Here is a 26,594-nt window from a genome sequence, read left to right as displayed (position 1 = left end):
CTGAAATCAAACAGTTTTCAACTCAAAATTTATTCTAGGTGATGTTACATTTGCACATAGGACCCCTTGTTTGAAAGGAGCTTATGAACTCTCTCGTCCATTGAATTTGTCAGGTTTTGGATGGTTTCTGCTTTAATTGTTTTGCATGAGGACAGAATACCCTCCCAGAGCTGTTGCTTAGATGTGAACTGCCTCCCGCCATCATAGCCACTCCTTTTGATGATGCTCCAGAGGTTCTCAATGGGGTTGAGGTCAGGGGAGCATGGGTGCCACACCATAAATTTGTCCCCTTTTATGCCCATAGCAGCCAGAGATGCAGATGTGTTATGTGCAGCATGAGACGGGGCATTATCATGCATGAAAATGATCTTGCTGCGGCATGCACGGTTCTTCTTCTTGAACCATGGAAGGAAGTGCTGTTTGAGAAACTCAACATACATTATGGAGTTCATCTATACCCCTTCAGGGATCCTAAAAGGGCTGACAATCTCTCTCCCCATGATTCCAGCCCAAAACATTACTTCACCTCCTCCTTGTTAGCGTCGTAGCCGTGTTTGCATGGGGTGTCCATCAACCAGCCATCCTCCACTCCATCCATCCGGACCATCGAGATCATTTCATGCATGATAATGCCCCATCTCATGCTGCACATAACACATCTGCATCTCTGGCTGCTATGGGCATGAAAGGGGACAAACTTGTGGTGTGGCCCCCATGCTCCCCTGACCTCAACCCCATTGAGAACCTCTGGAGCATCATCAAAAGGAGTGTCTATGATGGCGGGAGGCAGTTCACATCTAAGCAACAGCTCTGGGAGGGTATTCTGTCCTCATGCAAAACAATTAAAGCAGAAACCATCCAAAACCTGACAAATTCAATGGACGAGAGAGTTCAGAAGCTCCTTTCAAACAAGGGGTCCTATGTGCAAATGTAACATCACCTAGAATAAAGTTTTGAGTTGAAAACTGTTTGATTTCAGTTTGTAATAACCTGCTAATGCTTCTAATTTCAAAAATGACCATTTTTTTGTTCTTTATTAAAACGAAAAGGTTGAAAACTCTGCTGTGCATAATAATTTGGAACATGCATTTTGAGTGCAGTTTGAGTTTTTTATTTTTTTAAACATATACTGTTATCATAGGCAGTTTATACAAAAACCTTTCAATTGTACTCTAATAGTTATTTGACTGGAAAATGACAATGACTGGAATTCATCTAGGTAATTTGGGAAAATCTGAGAAAATATTATTTGCATAATAATTTGGAACACAGTGTATTGAAGCATGCAAAAAAAAAAATAATTTTTAAAAATATAAAAATTTAAATCACCCCCTTGTGTTCCATTAAAAAAAAAAAAAACCCCACATACACATATTTGGTATCGCTCCGTTCAGAATCGCCCGATCAATATAAAAGAAAGAATTAATCTGATCGATAAATGGCGTAACGAGAAAAAAATTCCAAACGCCAGAATTAGGTTTATTTGGTTGCTACATCATTGCAATAAAATGCAATATCGGGCGATCAAAACATCGGATCTACCACAAAATGGTATCAATAAAAACGTCAGCCTGGCGCGCAAAAAACAAGCCCTCATCCAGCCCCAGGTCTCGGAAAATGGCGCCATTTTTTTTTTTTTTTTTCGCAAACTTTGGAATTTTTTTCACCACTTAAATAAGAAAAAGAACCTATACATGTTTGGTGTCCAAGAACTTGTAATGACCGGGAGAATAATAATGGTAGGTCAGTTTTAGCATTCAGTGAACGTGGTAAAAAACAAACAAAAAACAACTGTGAAATTGCATTTTTTTTGCAATTTTACTGCACTTGGAATTTTTTCCCGTTTTCCAGTAAAACTAGTGATGGCGTTTAAAAGGACAACTTGTCCCACAAAAAATAAGTACTCACATGGCCATATTGAACAAAAAATAAAATAGTTCTGACTCTGAAAATAAGGGGAGCAAAAAACAAAAACGCAAAGGCTGCATGCCCACTATGCGTTTTTGATGCGGAATTTCCGCAGCGGAAACGCTTTAAAAACGCTTGGTAATACGTGCCCCATGGTCCCCAATGAAAATCCGCATGTTCTGTGCACATGATGCGGAATTTTCAGCGGTGGATTTTCAGTGCGGAAAAATCCGCAGCATATCCATTAGTTGTGCATTTCCGCATGCGGATTTGACTACTCAATGCATTTGAAAAACGCAAGTCAAATCCGCATGTAAAAACGCTGCAAAAACGCGAGTAAAATCCGCAAGCGTTTTTACTGCCAAGGACATGCAGAAATGCTGCGTAAATTTTCTGCTTCAAATTCTGCATCGTGGGCACATAACCCTTAATAACCGGAGCTTTTTGGCTAAGCTCTGTGCCCACAATCCGGACGTAGCAGTGCTTTGGACGCATATTTTTTGATGCGTCCAAAATGTTGCATTCTATTGAACGCAGGGTAAATCCACGTGTTCACTCAACCATGCGTATTTACCGCATTCTATACTTTCTATTGGTCAGATTTCTGTTGCATAGACTAGTGACTCCACAAGAGAATTTGACATGCTGCGGTCCTGAAAGACGCACCGCATGTCAGTGTTTGCGGGTGATTCACAGTGTTAGATGCACATATAGCAGACATGGGATTTCTAGAGATCCCATCCACTATGCTGTAACAACTGGACACTGTGGGTTTGATGCTGTATAAACATGCAGCATCAAACCTGCAGCAGCTCCTGACCGTGGCCACGTACCCAAACTCACCCACAGTATGTCAACTTCTGTAGTGGACACGCTAGTCTCCGCTGCAGATTTTGACAGATTGAAATGTCATTATATGCGGTGGATTCACATTTACAGACAAAAGTGCGGCATTAGAACACAGCGTTTTGGAGGCAGCAAAAATGCGCTGCGACCAAAGCGCTGCTTGTTGCTGTTCATGGGGACATAGTGGCTAATGAAACAGCTGTGAGTTGTTAATAATGGCCAGGGACCATGTTTGCCTAATGGCACCTTCCTAGGTTAAAAATAGCAGCTTACAGCTGCCACATACAGCTGACAGCTAGCTCTTTTGTTTGGTGATGACAAGGTGTCAATCAGACCCTTTCATGACCAAACCTAATTAAAGAGTTAAATAAACACACAGATACAGAGCAAACACTTTATTTCAAATACAACAGACACATTCTTTAATTATTTAAATTAACCAATATACTCACCCCAATCCAAAGGTTTAGGCTGTGTGCCCACGATGTGTTTTTTAAGTGTTTCCGCAGCGGCAAAAACGCTGCAGAAATGCTTAAAAAAAACGCATGGTAGAAGGCCTGCCATGTCCCCCAATGATAATCCGCATGTGCTGTGCACATGCTGTGGAAATTTCCGCTGCGGATTATCATTGCGGAAAAAAAAGCAGCACTACCAATTATTTGTGGAAATGCTGCGTTTTCGCCGCCATTGACTTGCATTACAACGCACGAATTCCGCAAGACTGCATCTGTACTTGCGTAATTGGTGCGTTCTAATGTGCGGATGGTACACGGGTATGGAGGACAGGAGACTCTCCTCAACACCCAGGTACCATTAAAAGCTGTAAAAAAAAGAATAAAATAAAAAATAAAGATTATATTCACCTTCCAACGGCCCCTGGACTTCTCTCTGCTTGCCGACAGATCGCGCAGGACTGAAGGACCTGCGGTGATGTCAATTAGTCATGTGACGGCAGGTCTTTCAGTACAGCGCGATCTTTTGGCAGCCAGGAACGAGCGCAGCAAGACTCGGGGGCCATCAGAAGGTAAGTATAGGTTTATTTTTTACCATTTAAGGTCACAGTATATAAATCCATGCCGTTTGCATGGATTTATATAGTGTGACCAAGTTGTCAAGCACTTTTCCAAGTGATGCTAAAATCGCTTGGAAAGCGTTTGTCAACCCGCATGCGGAAATGCATGTGAAGAACGCTTCACATCCGCAAGTCCCTGGCAGGAAAACGCATGTACAATCCGCATGCGGAAATGCATGTGAAGAACGCTTCACTTCCGCATGTCCCTGGCAGGAAAAACGCATGTACAGTCCACATGTACAATCCGCATGCGTTTTTTTCTGCCAGGGAGATGCTGAAACACTCAGGAAAAATCCTCAGCATTTCTGCATCGTGTGCACATAGCCTAAAGCAAGTCCCACCAAATAACTTTAATTTAGCTCCATAAAGCATTCATTGATGTACAGAAATGCATCAAAAACCGCGTCAAAACGCAGCATTTTGCCTGCTTTCCTGCCAAGGTGATGCAGATACACTCAGAAAATTTTGGCTTCAAATCCTAACCGTGCGCTCATAGCCTAAGGGTCTAACCTTTACCTCGTATCCAAATCCACAGCAGCAAATAAATACCAATTCGGTACAGATTATGCACAGTAAATCCTGCCAATGTAGACTTATGGACAGCTCGTCACGGGAAAACCAAGTCCTCAAAAAGCTATGTCGCCTTTAAAAAAAGAGAGTGATGAATAACATAGTGACAAAACAGTTCCAAAAGGCCAAAATCACTGAACGACCTCCTCCTCTGTTCTTAAGCCAAAACCAATAGGTCATATTAAGGCTTATTCACTCGTATCATTTATGAAGCATTTTTCTCATACGCTTTTTTTTGGGGTGTAAATAACTCAGCATTGTACAGTAACAATAAGACTGAAGCCATTGCGAACATCGCCGATTTCCCTAAGAAGATGGACTGTGAGGTTGGCAGACTGACACCTCTGTTCCAAGACCTTCATTAGCTTCAGGTACAAGCAAGCAAATCCCGGTCCAAGGAGCCGTGATTATAGCGTGAAACCGGCTGCTCCACTGCTTCTCTCGCGCTGGGCTGGGAAGACACAGCCATTTCACGTTGCCTCCTCCTCTCTGCTCCCACCTTCCTACCATGTAGCAGTGACACGTTTCCTGTGCCCGCCTCTTCCCCCCCGGTATCAGTGTGAACGGAGCATGGAGTATCTGGTTGGGCCCTACGAGGAGAGGCTGCGACAGCAGGTGAGGAAGAGTTAGACGTGACGTGACGTTATATGTATACTCGAGGACGTGTGTGCACGGTGCTGTGCTGACTCCGACGCCCTCCGGTCAGCACTCTCGGCATAGTCACCTCCTGTCGTTCAGCACTATCACCGGGCTCCTGTCTATTCGCCCTTGTAGACTCCTATATGCTCCCCAAATACGCCCCTGTAGACTCCTGTATGCTCCCCACATTCGCCCCTGTAGACTCCTGTATGCTCCCCACATTCGCCCCTGTAGACTCCTGTATGCTCCCCACATTTGCCCCTGTAGACTCCTGTATGCTCCCCACATTCGCCCCTGTAGACTCCTGTATGCTCCCCACATTCGCCCCTGTAGACTCCTGTATGCTCCCCACATTTGCCCCTGTAGACTCCTGTATGCTCCCCACATTCGCCCCTGGATGCTCCTGTATGCTCCCCACATTCGCCCCTGTAGACTCCTGTATGCTCCCCACATTTGCCCCTGTAGACTCCTGTATGCTCCCCACATTTGCCCCTGTAGACTCCTGTATGCTCCCCACATTTGCCCCTGTAGACTCCTGTATGCTCCCCACATTTGCCCCTGTAGACTCCTGTATGCTCCCCACATTTGCCCCTGTAGACTCCTGTATGCTCCCCACATTTGCCCCTGTAGACTCCTGTATGCTCCCCACATTTGCCCCTGTAGACTCCTGTATGCTCCCCACATTTGCCCCTGTAGACTCCTGTATGCTCCCCACATTTGCCCCTGTAGACTCCTGTATGCTCCCCACATTTGCCCCTGTAGACTCCTGTATGCTCCCCACATTTGCCCCTGTAGACTCCTGTATGCTCCCCACATTTGCCCCTGTAGACTCCTGTATGCTCCCCACATTTGCCCCTGTAGACTCCTGTATGCTCCCCACATTTGCCCCTGTAGACTCCTGTATGCTCCCCACATTTGCCCCTGTAGACTCCTGTATGCTCCCCACATTTGCCCCTGTAGACTCCTGTATGCTCCCCACATTCGCCCCTGTAGACTCCTGTATGCTCCCCACATTCGCCCCTGTAGACTCCTGTATGCTCCCCACATTCGCCCCTGTAGACTCCTGTATGCTCCCCACATTCGCCCCTGTAGACTCCTGTATGCTCCCCACATTCGCCCCTGTAGACTCCTGTATGCTCCCCACATTCGCCCCTGTAGACTCCTGTATGCTCCCCACATTCGCCCCTGTAGACTCCTGTATGCTCCCCACATTCGCCCCTGTAGACTCCTGTATGCTCCCCACATTCGCCCCTGTAGACTCCTGTATGCTCCCCACATTCGCCCCTGTAGACTCCTGTATGCTCCCCACATTCGCCCCTGTAGACTCCTGTATGCTCCCCACATTCGCCCCTGTAGACTCCTGTATGCTCCCCACATTCGCCCCTGTAGACTCCTGTATGCTCCCCACATTCGCCCCTGTAGACTCCTGTATGCTCCCCACATTCGCCCCTGTAGACTCCTGTATGCTCCCCACATTCGCCCCTGTAGACTCCTGTATGCTCCCCACATTCGCCCCTGTAGACTCCTGTATGCTCCCCACATTCGCCCCTGTAGACTCCTGTATGCTCCCCACATTCGCCCCTGTAGACTCCTGTATGCTCCCCACATTCGCCCCTGTAGACTCCTGTATGCTCCCCACATTCGCCCCTGTAGACTCCTGTATGCTCCCCACATTCGCCCCTGTAGACTCCTGTATGCTCCCCACATTCGCCCCTGTAGACTCCTGTATGCTCCCCACATTCGCCCCTGTAGACTCCTGTATGCTCCCCACATTCGCCCCTGTAGACTCCTGTATGCTCCCCACATTCGCCCCTGTAGACTCCTGTATGCTCCCCACATTCGCCCCTGTAGACTCCTGTATGCTCCCCACATTCGCCCCTGTAGACTCCTGTATGCTCCCCACATTCGCCCCTGTAGACTCCTGTATGCTCCCCACATTCGCCCCTGTAGACTCCTGTATGCTCCCCACATTCGCCCCTGTAGACTCCTGTATGCTCCCCACATTCGCCCCTGTAGACTCCTGTATGCTCCCCACATTCGCCCCTGTAGACTCCTGTATGCTCCCCACATTCGCCCCTGTAGACTCCTGTATGCTCCCCACATTCGCCCCTGTAGACTCCTGTATGCTCCCCACATTCGCCCCTGTAGACTCCTGTATGCTCCCCACATTCGCCCCTGTAGACTCCTGTATGCTCCCCACATTCGCCCCTGTAGACTCCTGTATGCTCCCCACATTCGCCCCTGTAGACTCCTGTATGCTCCCCACATTCGCCCCTGTAGACTCCTGTATGCTCCCCACATTCGCCCCTGTAGACTCCTGTATGCTCCCCACATTCGCCCCTGTAGACTCCTGTATGCTCCCCACATTCGCCCCTGTAGACTCCTGTATGCTCCCCACATTCGCCCCTGTAGACTCCTGTATGCTCCCCACATTCGCCCCTGTAGACTCCTGTATGCTCCCCACATTCGCCCCTGTAGACTCCTGTATGCTCCCCACATTCGCCCCTGTAGGCTCCTGTATGCTCCCCACATTCGCCCCTGTAGGCTCCTGTATGCTCCCCACATTCGCCCCTGTAGGCTCCTGTATGCTCCCCACATTCGCCCCTGTAGGCTCCTGTATGCTCCCCACATTCGCCCCTGTAGGCTCCTGTATGCTCCCCACATTCGCCCCTGTAGGCTCCTGTATGCTCCCCACATTTGCCCCTGTAGGCTCCTGTATGCTCCCCACATTTGCCCCTGTAGGCTCCTGTATGCTCCCCACATTTGCCCCTGTAGGCTCCTGTATGCTCCCCACATTTGCCCCTGTAGGCTCCTGTATGCTCCCCACATTTGCCCCTGTAGGCTCCTGTATGCTCCCCACATTTGCCCCTGTAGGCTCCTGTATGCTCCCCACATTTGCCCCTGTAGGCTCCTGTATGCTCCCCACATTCGCCCCTGTAGGCTCCTGTATGCTCCCCACATTCGCCCCTGTAGGCTCCTGTATGCTCCCCACATAATCACCCATACTCGCCTCTGTATACCCCTTTTTGCTCCCCACATTTGCCCCTGTAGACTCCTATATGCTCCTCACATTTGCCCCTGTAGACTCCTATATGCTCCCCACATTCGCCCCTGGATGCTCCTGTATGCTCCCCACATTCTCCCCTGTAGACTCCTGTATGCTCCCCACATTTGCCCCTGTAGACTCCTGTATGCTCCCCACATTTGCCCCTGTAGACTCCTGTATGCTCCCCACATTTGCCCCTGGATGATCCTGTATGCTCCCCACATTTGCCCCTGGATGATCCTGTATGCTCCCCACATTCGCCCCTGGATGCTCCTGTATGCTCCCCACATAATCACCCATACTCGCCTCTGTATACCCCTTTATGCTCCCCATATTCGCCCTCGCATACGCCTGTGTTCTCCCTCTGCATTCTTCTGTATATTCTCTATATACTCTTATATGCTTCCCTGTATTCTCATCTGTATTCTCTGTTCTCCTCTGTATACTCTTATATACTCACTTATATTCACCCCTGTATACTACTGTATTCTCCTTCGCATCTGTATGCTCTTGTAAACTCAAGTGCTGTGGAGTCGATAAACCAAACCTCTGACTCCACGACTCCAACTCCTCACTACTGAGCATGTGCATAAAGTACAGCACAGATTCATCTAAACTAAAAGCCTAAATCCTTAGATCAGGAATAGAACAGACATTTATAGGACATCTCATAACTTTCCCAAATTCTTATGAAAAAATTTACATCACCTACTGCATTGAACTACTACCAATTTATTATGTATTTAGGAGTCAGAATCTGTCCATTTTATACCAACTCCGCAGCCCTGGCAAGCTCCCCAATTTTCACCGCTGTGCATTCCTGTTTTTTCCTCTGTAAACTCTTATGTAGGAGGAGATTATCACTACAGTCCCGTGCCTCCTTGTCAACTGTTCTGTGTAACCACTCTCCCCACTGATTAGCAGCTTTCTGCCAATATACAGTGTGCACAGAAAGCTGCCAAGAAGTGGTGTGGTGGGATTTTACAGGGCTCTGAAATTTGAGCACTGCTAGATCTGCAGCAGAGAAAACAGTGATTGTATCAAAATGACAGCAAGTGACACATCACCCAACATGGTCTCTGCTCCTACATCATGCTGCTCTCAGCAAAAACCTGGTGACAGATTCCCTTTACAGGGTTGTCTATGTTCCCCAGCAGCAAAGGGTTATTCCCACCTTGGGCACTTATTTCCCGTTGATGTACCATAATGCATGATAAATGTAGACCTCAGTGCTGGAGCCACATATATCTTGATAATGGGTTTATGCTACTCGTTGCTTGAGTATGTGCAGCTCTCGGCATAGATTTATATCGGATGTCCTGGATGGTTTGAGGATCCTCACCCTGCAGTTTTATGCCATAATATTCCTGCCAACCATTCATGTAATCACTACAGCCAGTGATTGCCCCCATGTAACCCCTCGTGTGGACATTACTGCTAAGTCCAGTGATTGGATGGCACATGATAACTGTAGGGGTGTAAATAGTTACTTGTGGTGGATTTAAAAGGTAAGTTGTGGTTATGTTTTTTATTTCAATTTTTGGCTGTTGGGTAACTTTTTAAAAATCTCAGACAACCCATGGAGGCTGGGATTTCAAATACAGATTTGTTTGCATCCAATGTGAATAGATCAGTGTGCCCACACCACCTTTTTGAAGGCAAGCAGACCTGTTATCGCAAGATTGTTGAAAAAAAGCAAGGGCTTTTATGTTGGACTCTAAAGCTGTAAGGGTACGTGCCCATGATCAGGAATAGCAGTATTTTGGACACCGCTCACCTGCGAAACACTGCGTTCCACATTAGAAGCACAGTGGATGGGATTTATAGAAATCTACAGCATGTCAATTATCTGCAGCGGAGATGTAGTTAAACCAATAGCCATTCATTAGATGCAGTAAATCCGCATGGTTCAATGAACACATGCGGATTTAACTGCGTGATTAGAACACAGCATTTTGGACTCAGCAAAAATACACTGCTTCCAAAACGCTGCTGTTTCCTGATCGTGCGCACATAGCCTGATGTGTTCACTTCAGGTTTTAGGAGGACCTTTCACAACTATTTTTTGGTTTACATTTTATGTATCATTAAAAAAAGACTGAAGTGCTGAGTGGGCGTTAAGATATTCCTGCTCGGAATTGACCACTTTTCCATCTCTGATGCTGTCCCATCATAAGAAGGTAGCATCATATAGTGGAAATTAAAACAAGAGCTCACAAAGAAGGTCAAAGCAGGCATTTTCAGTGTGATCTAGTGAGACTTGATGTGTGTCTCTTGATCAAAGAGCTCCTCACTTACGTCGCTCCCTACCATTACAGCCGGGAGATGAAGAGAACTGAGACGTGGGAGCGCATGGAATAATGAAGATCATAGCAGGAGCAGAGTTTGTCGCTTACAACACTGTCTATGTTGAGGAATAAAGAGTTTGATGTATTTGACTAATGCTACTTCCATGATAATCTTCACATCTCCACCCTGCAGTTCTCCACCTCTCTGTTCTTGTAATGATGGAATTGAAGAGTTAGCGTGATTAAAGGGTTTTTCCCAAAATTACAATGTTATCTTATAATAATGTACACATATATTTTTTTAATTTGTGCTAATATAACCCATTTTTTAAAAAAAATTTGCCCTGTTTTGCACAGATCACCCTTTCACTTAAGGGTTCCATTCCAGGCTGTTTCTTTTCACTTGTCTTTGGAACCGTCCTGTAGTTCTAGGCAGGGCTGTGGAGTTTTTAAGCCAAACCTCCAACTTTGACTCAGACTCTTCAATTTCCCTGACTCCCGACTGCAACTCCAGCTCCTCACTACTGAGCATGTACATAAAGTGCAGCTGAGGAAGTGAAGATGGATCCCGCTCAACACATCGGGCAATTAATTAAAATTCAACAATCTTTATTGGCAAATGCTTTTAAAAACTTGTAGAAAAGACAAAAAATGGACATCTCAGACGACGAAGCATATATTATGGGGTGGTGTGTATAAAAAATGCCATACACTTTTCGTCTGAAAAACTCTTGAACACTGGCTATGAAAAAGAATATTCTGAACTGGACTTAAGTATACTAACAAATAATCATGGATACAAAAAACACATGAAAGCAATCAAGAAAATACCAATCACAGAGAAGACTAGACTGAATTTTTTTTTTCCACACTTTTTCTCTTTTTCCTTTGGGATATTTTCTGCCCTTACTTGTACAAGTTTTCTCTAGGACTTTCTCATATGTATACGTATATAGTTGTTCATATGTATTGCATCACATATTTCTCATTCAGTTTTTCCAGGGTACATTTTTTGTTTTTTTTTCCACCTTTTTCTTTTCATATATTCAGTCTAGTCTTCTCTGTGATTGGTATTTTCTTGATTGCTTTCATGTGTTTTTTGTATCCATGATTATTTGTTAGTATACTTAAAGGGAAGGTGCCATCAATTTTTTTTTTTGTGAAAATAACATTATAATATTAATTTAAGCTTTGTAATGCAGTGTTTGCATAGATTGCAAACACAGCAACATGCAAAATATCTATAAAAAAAAAAGATTACCTATACTTGCAGCTAGGGAGAGCATCTTCCTGTATAGACCTCAAGCAGCTACAGTAATGCTTACTTGCATTACGTTAGCTGCAAAATTGGGGCAATGTTCTTGTGACATCAATGTTTCCCTCCCCTTTTAGGTGTTATACTACACCCAAAAGTGGGGGAGGCAGAATAAAGACTAGAGACAATGCACCGCCATTTTCTTGGTGACTGCACTGTGATCTAATCTCAACCAGCTGCTAAACAGGAAGTGGATCTCAGTATATTTAGGCTATGTGCCCACGATGCAGAAATTAATAAGGAAGGATAGATAGATACACATATATATACATATACAGTACAGACCAAAAGTTTGGACACACCTCATTTAAAGATTTTTCTGTATTTTCATGACTATGGAAATTGTACATTCACACTGAAGGCATCAAAACTATGAATTAACACATGTGGAATTATATACTTAACAAAAAAGTGTGAAACAACTGAAAATATGTCTTATATTCTAGGTTCTTCAAAGTAGCCACCTTTTGCTTTGATGACTGCTTTGCACACTCTTGGCATTCTCTTGATGAGCTTCAAGAGGTAGTCACCGGAAATGGTCTTCCAACAATCTTGAAGGAGTTCCCAGAGATGCTTAGCACTTGTTGGCCCTTTTGCCTTCACTCTGCGGCCCAGCTCACCCCAAACCATCTCGATTGGGTTCAGGTCTGTTGACTGTGGAGGCCAGGTCATCTGGCGTAGCACCCCATCACTCTCCTTCTTGGTCAAATAGCCCTTACACAGCCTGGAGGTGTGTTTGGGGTCATTGTCCTGTTGAAAAATAAATGATGGTCCAACTATACGACACCCCCATTACTAACCTACAAAGAGTTTAAAAAAAACACACTAGACCCAGAAAAAAAATTGTTTATTTGAAATAAATGACACAATTTAATTTAATTATTAATTTACTAAAAAAAAATAGTTACCTGTCCACGTTCCAGCGCTGATCTCCCATGCACAGATTTCACATCTGGAGATGTGACAGCTGTCATGGCTGCTGTATGCTCACACTGCCGGGAACACGTCCGCTCCCGATAGCGTGAGCCCCTGACTGAGGTCACCGGAGTGCATTCAGTCAGCGCAGCTCCGGTGACCTCCTTTACGGCCCTGCTGTACCGTGGGAATTTCTCACGGTCAGCGGGGCCGTAAAGGAGCTCATCGGAGCAGCGCTAGCTGAACTCCGGTGAACTTGCTTATGCAATGACGGGGCTGCTTTACGGCCCCGTCATTGTAGCGGCGGCAGTGGTTTAGAGCGGTCACATTTTATGTGGCTGCTCTAAACTGGAGATCTTCGTGGGACACTCGTGGACTACTAAGGAGAGGTAAGGATAGGTTGTGGTTTATTTTATATTTTATTACAGGAGATCGATGGCTTCGGGGAATTAGGTGTCTAGGTGAGTATAGGTGTAGTTTTTTATTTTTTACTTTATTTTAGGTGGCGATCGGCGGGGACAGGTAATGTATAAACTACATTTATTTTATGCAACCACTGGCCACCAATGAAATGTATTTTTAAAATTTGTGGACCAAAAAAAAAATTAAAAAATAAGTAAAATAAAAAAAATATGGGGGCATAAGAAAAAATAAAAAAAAAGATATAGGGGCAAAATATGGGGCCCAAAAACTAACATATGGGGGCAGTTTAGAGGACACATTAGGGCAATTTTAACAGCAGGATCAGGCTGATGGGAACTACTGCTCCCATCGAGCTGATCCTGCTGGCACTAGTGGATGGGGGACAGACATAGGCCGATGTGACACTACTACTCCCATCGGCCTATGTTTGCCTGCACGGATACACCGCAGGGTCCATAGCTTTACTGCACAGGCAGTGGAGGATGGGAGAATATGAGAACAGAGCTGGGGGAGCAGCTCTGGGCCACAATGAAATGTCACCTAGACACACCTACAGCTGTGAATTGAGCAGCCCACAGAGGCTGCCCAGTTCACAGCTAATATGGCTACAATGTTACAGATAGGGTTGGCATCAGACCCTGCCTATTTGAAGGAGTGTGAGTGTAGTGTAGTATCTCTTACACTCCTGAAAAGCAAGATGGCAGCCCCCAGTAGCTGCAAAACAAATTAATAAAAAATAAACTATAAATACTGGGCACTTGAAAATGTTATAACATTAAGGAATTTAACATTTTAATTTATTTTACATAATGTAAAAATGCGGCACCTTCCCTTTTAAGTCCAGTTCAGAATATTCTTTTTCATAGCCAGTATTCAAGAGTTTTTCAGACGAAACGCGTATGGCATTTTTTATACACACCACCCCATAATATATGCTTTGTCATCTGAGATGTCCATTTTTTGTCTTTTCTACAAGTTTTTAAAAGGATTTGCCAATAAAGATTGTTGAATTTTAATTAATTGTCCAGTGTGTTGAGCGGGATCCATCTTCACTTCCTCATTGATCCAGGCGCTGTGCAGCAGCGAGGACTCCGTGCTCCATGCCAGACTAGGATTACATCTCAGGGGTGAGCTGACATTTTCTCTTTATTCACATAAAGTGCAGCACATATTCATCTCACTTAAAAGCCTAGATTCTTAGATCAGGAATAGCAGACCTTTATAGGACATTTTATAACTATCTCAAATTCTTATGAGAAAAATTTTCAGCACATACCACACTGAACTGAACCCAATTTATTATATATTGTCTGAGTCGGTCCATTTTATATCGATTCCGACTTCACAGCCCTGGTTCCTGGTCAATACTGCTCCGTGTCTCTCAGTTGGCATCCTGCTGGAAATCATGACATCGGGTGGAGCTTTCCTCAAATCCGTGCAGAACTCATATCGGCAAGTAGTGGTAACTGAGAGGAGCGGTGTATTATTATTAATTTATTATTATTGTGCCATTTATTCCATGGCACTTTACATGTGAAAAGGGGGTATGCAGAACAAAAGCAATTACAATAATCTTGAACACTACAGTCAGCGATTGGTACAGGAGGAGAGAGGACCCTGCCCGCGAGGGCTCACAATCTACGAGGGATGGGTGAGGATACAGTAGGTGAGGGTAGAGCTGGTCGTGCAGCGGTATGGTGGAGCGAGGGTTACTGCAGGTTGTAGGCTTGTCGGAAGAGGTGGGTCTTCAAGTTCCTTTTGAAGGTTTCCACGGTAGGCGAGAGTCTGATGTGTTGGGGTAGAGAGTTCAAGAGTACGGGGGATGCGTGGGAGAAATCTTGTATGCGATTGTGGGAAGAGGAGATCTTGGTCTTATAGATGGGGTGAATGGTATTTTATGACATGTGGGCGACATTTTTTGAGCATATTTCCTTGCCAGATATGTCTAACCTAGGGATTGGGGGAATTTCCCCAAGGCACCCTATTGGGTTAGAGTCATGGTTAACATGTTGAGCCATTCTTTAAATATGCTTCAATCGAGCTGTACCATGGTACCCCATTTGTGCGTGCACCTATTTGAGTTTGTGTGTATTGGTGAGAGTCTAGACATGTGCACACAATAGGGCTACAAATGCTTGTCTTGCACTCTTCCCGTATATATCCCTATATTATTTTATTATTGCATTAAATACAATACACATAAAGTCTGGCATCCATGACTTTAATAATATCTTCCTTCTAGGACTTAGGTTGTGCAGGGCTTTTGCAGCAGGCTTGAATTCCCCGCCTGACAGGCGTATCTCCATGGTGATTTAAGAACTGGTGGTAACGCTATTTAACACCAGCCGCGCATGCGCTATTATATGCAGTCAAGATCGCCTTGCGGGCGTGGATCTCCATAGCAACATTAGATACTTACGTGGCACAGGTTGGCACTAAGTGTGCCTGCGCCACTACGAGGACTTCCGGTTTCATAGTTCGCACTTCCGCTGTTGAATGCACGCAGCTCCGGTGTCTCCTGGAGCACAGCTGCTTTTCTGGTAATCATTTTACTTGGGCTATATATACAATGGCTCTGTGATACGTACCTTAAATGCCCCTGATGAAGCCACCGTGTGTGCCGACATGGTTGGGCACTGAAGGCCCATCTACACCTTTCTGTTAACAGGCTTATCTGATTCAGGATCAGTTGGTCATATTGCAAGTTTGGTTTCTATTTTGCAGGCATTTATTGCTTAAATGGGATGAATGCAGTGGTGCTATCATTTCTTGTTTGAGGAGAAAGGGTTTATTCTAAACCGTGATGTATTTGGGTTAGAGACATCACATTGATCCATCTGCCTATCACCCTGCACTTTTTTTGCAGTACATATACTTTTATAGGTACATGTTAGGCTGTGTGCCCACGATGCGTTTTTTAAGCGTTTCCGCAGCGGCAAAAACACTGCAGAAACGCTTAAAAAACGCATGGTAGAAGGCCTGCCATGTTCCCCAATGATAATCTGCATGTGTTGTGCACAATCTGCAGAAATTTCCGCTGCGGATTATCATTGCGGAAAAAAATGCAGAAATTTTGCGGAAGTGCTCCGTTTTCGCCGCCATTGACTTGCAGTAGATCGCATGGATTACGCATCACTGTATATGTAGATGCGGAATCCATGCGTTCCAATGTGCGGATGGTACCCAGGTCTAGAGAAGAGGAGACTCTCCTCCGGACCCGGGTACCATAGAAACTGTAAAAAAAAAAAAAAGAATAAAATAAAAAATCTGTTATATTTACCTTCTGATGGCCCCCGGTCTCCTTGTCTGTGCTTGCCGGCAGCTAGCGATGGACTGAAGGACCTGCGCTGACGTCATAGTCATGTGACGGGTCAGGCGACGCTGACGTTGGCAGGTCCTTCAGTGTACTGCTGCCGGCAGCCAGGACTTAGGGAAACTTACCCATCAGAGGGTAAGTATATATTTATTTATTTATTACTATTCTTTCGGTCACTATATAAATCCATGCCGTTTGCATGGATCTATATAGTGTGATCAAGTTGACAAGCACTTTCCAAGTGATGCTAAAATCGCTTGGAAAGCGCTTGACAACCCGCATGCGGAAATGCATGTGAAGAACGCTTCATTTCCGCAAGTCCCTGGCAGGAAAAACGCATGTACAACCCGCATGCGGAAATGCATGTGAAGAACGCTTCACATCCGCAAGTCCCTGGCAGGAAAAACGCATGTACAACCCGCATGCGGAAATGCATGTGAAGAACGCTTCACATCCGCAAGTCCCTGGCAGGAAAAACGCATGTACAATCCGCTTGCGGAAATGCATGTGAAGAACGCTTCACATCCGCATGTCCCTGGCAGGAAAACGCATGTACAATCCGCATGTACAATCCGCATGCGTTATTTCTGCCAGGGAGATGCAGAAACGCTCAGGAAAAAAATCCTGAGCATTTCTGCATCGTGGGCACATAGCCTTATCGTATTATATCTATGGATTTGGATTCTTATTTATTTATTCTCATGATTATGTTGAAAGGTTTCTAAAGTAGATGGTTCCATAATCAGTGGATTTTCCACTAGATTTTTTAATTGTGTTTTTTTGGTATGCTCACCATTTTGTATATGTGTCTATAGATATTGAAATAAATTGATGTATTGTATTTATTTCTCTCCATAGATGATTTTAGTCATTTTTTCAGGTGATCACTGCTTAGGTGCATGTCTTCCTCTCTTTTGTATTTGCATAGTTTGTTTAAGGCATGCTGCATGTAGATCCCATTTACTGGATGGTGCCCTCCGAATGTGCTAGTTGTAGAGAAGGAGATCTTGTGAAGATTGGAGGTTGCGTGTAGGTAAGTATCGGGAGACTAGGTCACAGATGTATGGAGGAGTCAGGTTGTGGATGGCTTTGTAGTACAGGGTTAGTCTTGAACTTGAGCCTCTGGGCAATGAGGAGCCAGTGAAGGGATTGACAGAGGTGAGGGGCCAGGGAATAGCAAGGGGGGGGCAGGTGGATTAGACGGGCTGCAGAGTTTAGGATAGATTGGAGGGGTGCTAGAGTGTTAGAATGGAGGCCACAGAGAAGGAGGTTGCAGTAGTCGAGGTGGGAGATGAGGGCATGCTCTAGTGTTTTTGCAGAGTCTTTGCTGAGGAATGAGCGCATCCAAGAGATATTTTTGAGTGGAGTCGGCAGAAAGTTGAAGGAGACTTCAGAGTCAAGGGTTACCCCAAGGCAGCAAGCTTGTGGGACTGGGGAGGATGGGCAGTCATTAACTTTTATGGATAGGTCAGATAAGGGGGGGGGGGTTGAGTGAGGTGGGGGAAAGATGATGAATCCTTGTTAAGTTTTAGAAAGCTAGCAGAGAAGAAGGATGAAATAGCAGACAGACATTGTGGGATTCTGGTTAGTAAGGTGGTGATATCGGGTCCAGAGAGGTAGATCTGTGTGTCATCAGCGTAGAGATGATACTGAAAGCCATGAGACTCTATAAGCTGTCCGAGGCCAGAGGTGTAGATGGAGAAGAGCAGGGGCCCTAGAACTGAGCATTGGGGAAAAATGGAAGACTTTGAATGTCTGGTCTGTTAGGCTTGAAGAGATCCAAGATAGGGCCAAGTCTGTGATGCTGAGAGATGATTCTGTAGTAAGAGGGAAAGGTCCACTGTGTCGAAGGCAGATGACAGGTCCAGGAGTAGGAGGACGGAGTAGTGTCTCTTGGATTTGGTGGTTAGTATGTCATTGGTGACTTTAGTCAAGGCAGTGGAGTGATGCAGTCGGAAGCCAGATTGTAAGCGATCGAAGAGGGAGCATGATGAGAGGTGGGAGGACAGTTTAAGGTGGACATAGTGTTCCAGTTGTGTTGAGGCATAGGGGAGAAGTGATATGGGGCGATAGCCAGGGAGGATGGGTTGAGGGAGGGCTTTTTGAGGATGGGTGTGATTGAGGCATGTTTGAAATGAGGGGAAGACAACGGTTGTTAGTGACACTTTGAAGACGTGGGTTAGGGTTGGGATGAAAACTGTGGTGAGGTTAGGGATAAAGTGGAACGGCATTGGGTCAAGTTCACAGGTGGTGAGGTGTGATTTGGAGAGTAAAAAGGAAACTTTATCTTCTGCAATGGTGGAGAAGTTGGTTTGGGAGGAGGAGGGTTGAGTAGATATGAGGAGGGGCTGAAGGGACTTGAGGCAAAGGCTTTGTCTGATGTCAATCTTCTGCTTGAAGAATGAGGCAAACTCTTCAGCTGAAAAGAGAGGGAGGAAGCGCTGGGGGACGGAGAACAGAATTGAAAGTGTTGAATAGCTGTTTGGGGTTTTGGGACCGGGAGGATATGAGAGACTAGATGGTGGCCCGATTCTAACGCGCCGCCTGTCAAAGGTACTTGTGCTGCCAGCAGCGGGGAGATAAGCGGCTAGCGCTGGTCATCTCCCTGCTGCATCGCCGCTGACCTCCGTCGCGGCCGGACCAATCAGCGACGCGGGATTTCCTCAACAGACAGACGGGATAAGACGAATATATATATATATATATATATATATATATATATATATATATATATATATATATATATATATATATATATATATATAGCTCATCATTGAGACCACCATCGATGCTGGTCACAGTGTAAACAGAGCTTGACAGTTCTTTTAATTTCTTAATAAGTTAGCCCCTTTTTCCCTTGTTTCTTCTACAACCATTTGCACCAATCAAAGCCCAGCCTATTACCTTTCGTCTCATCGCTCCAAATTATTATTGTTATTTATTCCATGGCGCTTTACATGTGATAGGGATGTGCAAAGCAAAAACATTTACATAATCTTAACAAAATAAGTCAGCGACTGGTACAGGAGGAGCGAGGACCCTGCTCGCGAGGGCTCACATTCTTCACCTGTTTCCGGCCTTGTACTGTCTACTTTTCTTACTTTTTTTGCAAACTGTAGCAGACGCTTCTCCTTATGCTTCATTTTGTATTCTTCCACCTTTCATGACACTCGCATGATGCAGTTTGGCAATTTTCTTGACCAAGAGACCGCTATTGATGAGCTGGCTGATTCTGTTTCTCTTTTCTTGGGAAATCTTCACGGCTGCTCCTTGATTTGAACCAGTGACCTTTCACTTTCAAATCAACTTAATAAGACACTGAGCTATAAGGGAATGTGAGAACAGGTTGTATTTTGTAACATAGACGAAAAAGATATTTCCACCCACCAGGATCAAAATCATAGCAGTGACATGAAAAGAATTTGCATAACTTATCATAGGCTAAGTAGTTGAAAGTCAAATTTATATATAAGATAGCCAAAATGATTGTCGGTAAAATGATTGTCATCTCACGTTCAAAGCTGTAGTGGATGGTGAGATATGGAGCCTGAAAGTCAAAAGTGCAAAACATTGTTACCCTTTTGCTTGTCAGTGTACTTGGGGTAGGATGGACTGCCAATACAGGGCACAAAATGGAGTGCTATTCTAGAGGGTAGTTTTTGTTTTTTTTTCTAAATGGGGGAAAATAAGATATACTAAAGGATGAGTGGTATATAGATGGGGTAGAGAGAAGAGTTATACTGCAGCATGTGTTGTATATAGAAGGGACAGAAAAAAGAGATCTGCTGTGGGATGGGCTGTATACTGCAGGGTGGGGCTCTGTGTACAGAGGCAGAGATTAGTTGAGCTGTGTGTATTACTTGGTGCACTTTTCTTTACATAAACATTTAGACCGCATTTATCGAATAAAAAAAAATTGTAGGAGTGCTTCTTTAAAGAATTATTCCTTGCTGTATTCCCTGCACTTGTAAGCGCTTCTCTGCAGTGAGACCAGTGAGGAAAACAGATGGTCTGTCATTACAAGTCTCAGGAGAAATCCTGTTCTAAGCTACTGTAGATAAGTGATCATTTTTGGAGTGGTGTGAGGGGGCCGGGGTATGGCTCCAATCTCTACTTAATCATCATGGTCTCCTTTTGTTTGTTATGTTATTTATGTAACCCCTTGGTTTGGGGCTTAGATATGACTTGATTCTCTGCAGCCAATACCTCTTTTTGATGGCTTTTTATTCCTTGCAGCGTTTAATTATTGTATCCTTTTTTTCTATGGTATTTATACACCTGTTATATATATATATATATATATATATATATATATATATATATATATATATAATAGAGAGAGAGAGAAATATATAGACATATTGCACAAAGCACTTTATATTTATATATATTGATTTTTTGGTTTTCTTTGGTGTATCCTATAACACATACAGTACAGAACAAAAGTTTGGACACACCTTTTCATTTAAAGATTTTTCTGTATTTTCATAACTATGAAAATTGTACATTCACACTGAAGGCATCAAAACTATGAATTAACACATGTGGAATTATATACTTAACAAAAAAGTGTGAAACAACTGAAAATATGTCTTATATTCTAGGTTCTTCAAAGTAGCCACCTTTTGCTTTGATGACTGCTTTGCACACTCTTGGCATTCTCTTGATGAGCTTCAAGAGGTAGTCACCTTGAATGGTCTTCCAACAATCTTGAAGGAGTTCCCAGAGATGCTTAGCACTTGTTGGCCCTTTTGCCTTCACTCTGCGGTCCAGCTCACCCCAAACCATCTCTATTGGGTTCAGGTCTGTTGACTGTGGAGCCAAGGTCATCTGGCGTAGCACCCCATCACTCTCCTTCTTGGTCAAATAGCCCTTACACAGCCTGGAGGTGTGTTTGGGGTCATTGTCCTGTTGAAAAATAAATGATGGTCCAACTAAACGCAAACCGGATGGAATAGCATGCTGCTGCAAGATGCTGTGGTAGCCATGCTGGTTCAGTATGCCTTCAATTTTGAATAAATCCCCAACAGTGTCACCAGGAAAGCACCCCCACACCATCACACCACCTCCTCCATACTTCACGGTGGGAACCAGGCATGTAGAGTCCATCCGTTCACCTTTTCTGCATCGCACAAAGACACGGTGGTTGGAACCAAAGAGCTGAAATTTGGACTCATCAGACCAAAGCACAGATTTCCACTGGTCTAATGTCTATTCCTTGTGTTCTTTAGCCCAAACAAGTCTCTTCTGCTTGTTGCCTGTCCTTAGCAGTGGTTTCCTAGCAGCTATTTTACCATGAAGGCCTGCTGCACAAAGTCTCCTCTGAACAGTTAATGAAGAGACATGTCTGCTGCTAGAACTCTGTGTGGCATTGACCTGGTCTCTAATCTGAGCTGCTGTTAACCTGCGATTTCTGAGGCTGGTGACTCGGATAAACTTATCCTCAGAAGCAGAGGTGACTCTTGGTCTTCCTTTCCTTGGGTGGTCCTCATGTGAGCCAGTTTCTTTGTAGCGTTTGATGGTTTTTGCAACTGCACTTGGGGACACTTTTAAAGTTTTCCCAATTTTTCGTACTGACTGACCTTCATTTCTTAAAGTAATGATGGCCACTCGGTTTTGTTTACTTAGCTGCTTTTTTCTTGCCATAATACAAATTCTAACAGTATATTCAGTAGGACTATCAGCTGTGTATCCACCTGACTTCTGCACAACACAACTGATGGTCCCAACCCCATTTATAAGGCAAGAAATCCCACTTATTAAACCTGACAGGGCACACCTGTGAAGTGAAAACCATTTCCGGTGACTACCTTTTGAAGCTAATCAAGAGAATGCCAAGAGTGTGCAAAGCAGTCATCAAAGCAAAAGGTGGCTACTCTGAAGAACCTAGAATATAAGACATATTTTCAGTTGTTTCACACTTTTTTGTTAAGTATATAATTCCACATGTGCTAATTCATAGTCTTGATGCCTTCAGTGTGAATGTACAATTTTCAGTCATGAAAATACAGAAAAATCTTTAAATGAGAAGGTGTGTCCAAACTTTTGGTCTGTACTGTATATATTTTTATTTTTTGCTGCCATTTAGAGGTGAATCATGTATATTTAATTATGATATATTTAATTATTGTTAATCAAATTTGGCTGGCACATATAATAAAAATCTATATTTTTTTACATAGGAGATCCATGTGCAATATTTATTGTGAGCATCCCCCTCCCCCCTCTTGAGCTGTATTTTACTTATGTTTTATATATTTTTAATTGTTTGTCTTGTCTGGTTTTATTTGTCTGTATTTGAATGTAATAAAATATATGAATTATACTTGATGATATTGTAGTCCTTTTGTACCTTTCTTTTGTGGTTTGCAAGTGATTGTTTTTTGCCCTGTACATTGCGGTCTGCTTATGATTAGTCCACGTCATGTAAGGGAAAAATTGCACAGCCCTTAGGGTATGTTCACACTAGGCATTTTTTATGTAAATTTTCAGCTGCGTTTAGTCTGAGATTTCAGAAATCTCATGCACACACATTTGTTTTTGTGTTCTCAGTATCTTGTGCTTTGCGTAATTTTTTGCACAATAGAGCATGTCACTTCTTTCAGAGTTTTTTTCAGTGTTTTTCACCTATTGAAAGTAATGAGTTGTGAAAAAAAAACACTGAAAAAAATGCCTAGTGTGAACATAGCTATCAGGTTTTGCAGAGGTTTTAGTGAAAAAGAGCAACTACAGCAGTATGTGAAATGTGAAACTCATTTATTTTTGTGATTTTTACCATCTTTTCTTGGTCAACTGAGATGGCAATTTGGATAGTACAGTTTAATTAGTGATGTGTGCACATTAAACATTGGTTGAGCTAGGTGTGAGATTGAAGAATACCTGTGGCCCAGTGAGATGTGAAATTGAGCAATCTCTGAGCAACTGAATGGCAGACCATAGTGTGAAAATAAGTGTCTTACAAACTCAATGCACTGCCAGTGTCTTAGAAAAACTATTCCTGAACAATTCACCTGCCTCCACTATTACATTTGAAATTATAGTTAATATGGTTTCACATATGTCTTGCATTGGTGACCTGTGTTCATGCTTCTGTCGTTGAAGCAAATCTGAACTTTGGGATCTGGAAAAAGACAGCAAAAACACATAAAAAAAACAAGGAAAAAGCCAAGCAAAATCCTAAACAAACCTTCCTGGCAAGAGATCATGTTTTGATGCAGAAAAAAAAAAACGCTGAAAAAATGCAATGTGTGAACATAGCCTTATTGCCGCTATTCTATGATGTGGCCACTTTCCATTGCACAAACCTGTGAAAGGTTCTCCTTTAAGAAGTTGCCCACTACTTTTACAGGATAGGTCATCATTGACTGATCGGCCGGGGTCCGACACCTCTGCCGATCAGTTTTCATCGTTGTCGGCATCCGCCGGCCGGAATTCTCACTTGCAGAGCTGGCCGTCTTCTGGTAGTGGCCGACGCAGGGTACTACCCATCCGCCTCCTATTGATTTGAGCTGTCCAGATCGCAGCTGTGGGAGGAGATCGTGGCCATTTTATTTTAGCCCACAGTATTTGTGCTTGCTTTACTTTCCCTTGTCATCGCACGCACTGCTCAGTGCATGCGATGACAGTCAGAAGCAGCTGGGCGGCGGAAGTGCCAGGGAGCCGAGGTCCCGAGGTGAGTATGTGCAGCGGTGGCAGCCAAGTGGTGATCTCAGCCTGTCAGTATTACACTACAAGCTGCGATCACCGCCGACCTGTTCAGAGCACAGTAGGGAGATCATCCATCTGCTGTGCTCTGAACAGGATGCTACGCTTCATTGGAGCAGCGAGAATGTAAGTGCAAGTTTTTTATTTATTGAATATATGAAGCCATAAACACCAGGAGGATGAGGATGATGATGAGGCCATATACAAGGAGGATGAGGATGATGATGAGGCCATATACAAGGAGGAGGATGATGATGAGGCCATATACAAGGAGGAGGATGATGATGAGGCCATATACAAGGAGGAGGAGGATGATGAGGCCATATACATGGAGGATGATGATGATGAAGCCATATACATGGAGGAGGAGGAGGATGATGATGATGATGAGGTCATATACAAGGAGGATGATGATGATGATGATGAGGTCATATACAAGGAGGATGATGATGTCATATACAAGGAGGATGATGATGATGAGGCCATATACAAGGAGGAGGATGATGATGATGATGAGGCCATATACAAGGAGGAGGATGATGATGATGAGGCCATATACAAGGAGGAGGATGATGATGATTAGGCCATATACAAGGAGGAGGATGATGATGAGGCCATATACAAGGAGGAGGAGGATGATGATGATGAGGCCATATACAAGGAGGAGGATGATGATAAGGCCATATACAAAGAGGATGATGATGATAAGGCCATATAGAAAGAGGATGATGATGATAAGGCCGTATACGAGGAGGATGATTATGATGAGGCCTTATACGAGGAGGAGGATGATGATGATGATGAGGCCGTATACGAGGAGGAGGAGGATGATGATGAGGCCGTATACGAGGAGGAGGAGGAGGATGATGATGATGATGAGGCCGTATACGAGGAGGAGGAGGATGATGATGAGGCCGTATACGAGGAGGAGGATGATGATGATGATGAGGCCGTATACGAGGAGGAGGATGATGATGATGAGGCCGTATACGAGGAGGAGGAGGATGATGATGATGAGGCCGTATACGAGGAGGAGGAGGATGATGATGATGAGGCCTTATACGAGGAGGACGATGATGATGATGATGATGAGGCCGTATACAAGGAGGAGGAGGATGATGATGATGAGGCCGTATACAAGGAGGAGGAGGATGATGATGAGGCCGTATACAAGGAGGAGGAGGATGATGATGATGAGGCCGTATACGAGGAGGAGGATGATGATGTTGATGATGAGGCCGTATACGAGAAGGAGGAGGAGGATGATGATGATGAGGCCGTATACGAGGAGGATGATGAGGCCGTATACGAGGAGGAGGAGGATGATGATGAGGCCGTATACGAGGAGGAGGATGATGATGATGAGGCCGTATACGAGGAGGAGGATGATGATGATGAGGCCGTATACGAGGAGGAGGAGGAGGATGATGAGGCCGTATACGAGGAGGAGGATGATGAGGCCGTATACGAGGAGGAGGATGATGATGAGGCCGTATGCGAGGAGGAGGATGATGATGATGAGGCCGTATGCGAGGAGGAGGAGGATGATGATGATGAGGCCGTATGCGAGGAGGAGGAGGATGATGAGGCTGTATACGAGGAGGAGGAGGATGATGAGGCTGTATACGAGGAGGAGGAGGATGATGAGGCCGTATACGAGGAGGAGGAAGAGGAGGATGATAATGAGGCTGTATACGAGGAAGAGGAGGAGGATGATGATGAGGCCGTATACGAGGAGGATGATGTTGATGATGATGAGGCCGTATACAAGGAGGAGGAGGATGATGAGGCCGTATAAAAGGAGGAGGATGATGATGATGAGGCCGTATACAAGGAGGAGGATGATGATGAGGCCGTATACAAGGAGGAGGATGATGATGATGAGGCCGTATACAAGGAGGAGGATGATGATGATTATGATGAGGCCGTATACAAGGAGGAGGATGATGATGAGGCCGTATATACCAGGAGGAGGAGGATGATGGGGCCATATACACCACTGCTCCCATAGAAATGTGTGATCCTGCTCCATACATTAGCTACTGTGTATCTAATCACATCCTGTATGATACACTCCGCTGAGCTCAATATCTAATCCCATAATGTGACACACCCTGTATCTAATTCCAGAGTGTGCTGCTCTAAGGCTATCTAATTGTATATGTGATACAGTCCACATATCTAACCACAGTTTGATACAGCAAGTGGCACCAACTATCAGAATCGGAGCTGTCTGTTGTCCTCCGTGACACTGTACTTGTCAGTATCACTGGCAGTCACCAACAAAATGCGCGATACTCCCCAGACCTGTATATTTAATCCCATCATGTGCGATACTCTCCAGACCGATGTATCTAATCCCATCATCATGCGCGATGCTCATGGGCTGGTATTTTTAGGCTGAGAAAGGCCCAATAACCAGGGGCCTTTGCAGCCTGATCATTTCAGCCTGCAGCTGTCTGCTTTACCTTGCCTGGTTACGAAAAATAGAAAAACATCTGTGTTTCTATTATTTTTCATTTATTAGGGTAAACACCCTTTAGTGCCACATA

The 26,594-nt window shown here is 44.4% G+C and overlaps 1 protein-coding gene across 3 annotated transcripts in view; it reads left to right on the top strand.

The window, feature by feature from the left end:
• Positions 1 to 4,859: 4,859 nt before the first annotated feature.
• The window catches only part of RARS1 (arginyl-tRNA synthetase 1), a 265,471-nt gene continuing 243,736 nt past the window's right edge, over positions 4,860 to 26,594 (top strand). For 2 of the 3 annotated variants that reach the window (XM_073651111.1, XM_073651108.1), the window contains exon 1: positions 4,860 to 5,011. In XM_073651111.1, the coding sequence (XP_073507212.1) occupies positions 4,967 to 5,011 (45 nt within the window). In that variant the 5' untranslated portion in view covers positions 4,860 to 4,966. The remainder of the gene's footprint in view (positions 5,012 to 26,594) is intronic. The other variant, XM_073651110.1, reaches the window with a different exon arrangement.

This window comes from Phyllobates terribilis, unplaced genomic scaffold, assembly GCF_046119375.1.
Source record: "Phyllobates terribilis strain yellow unplaced genomic scaffold, ASM4611937v1 Scaffold_11__3_contigs__length_659146591, whole genome shotgun sequence".
NCBI lineage: Eukaryota > Metazoa > Chordata > Amphibia > Anura > Dendrobatidae > Phyllobates > Phyllobates terribilis.
This window is presented reverse-complemented; position numbering and strand designations above follow the sequence as displayed.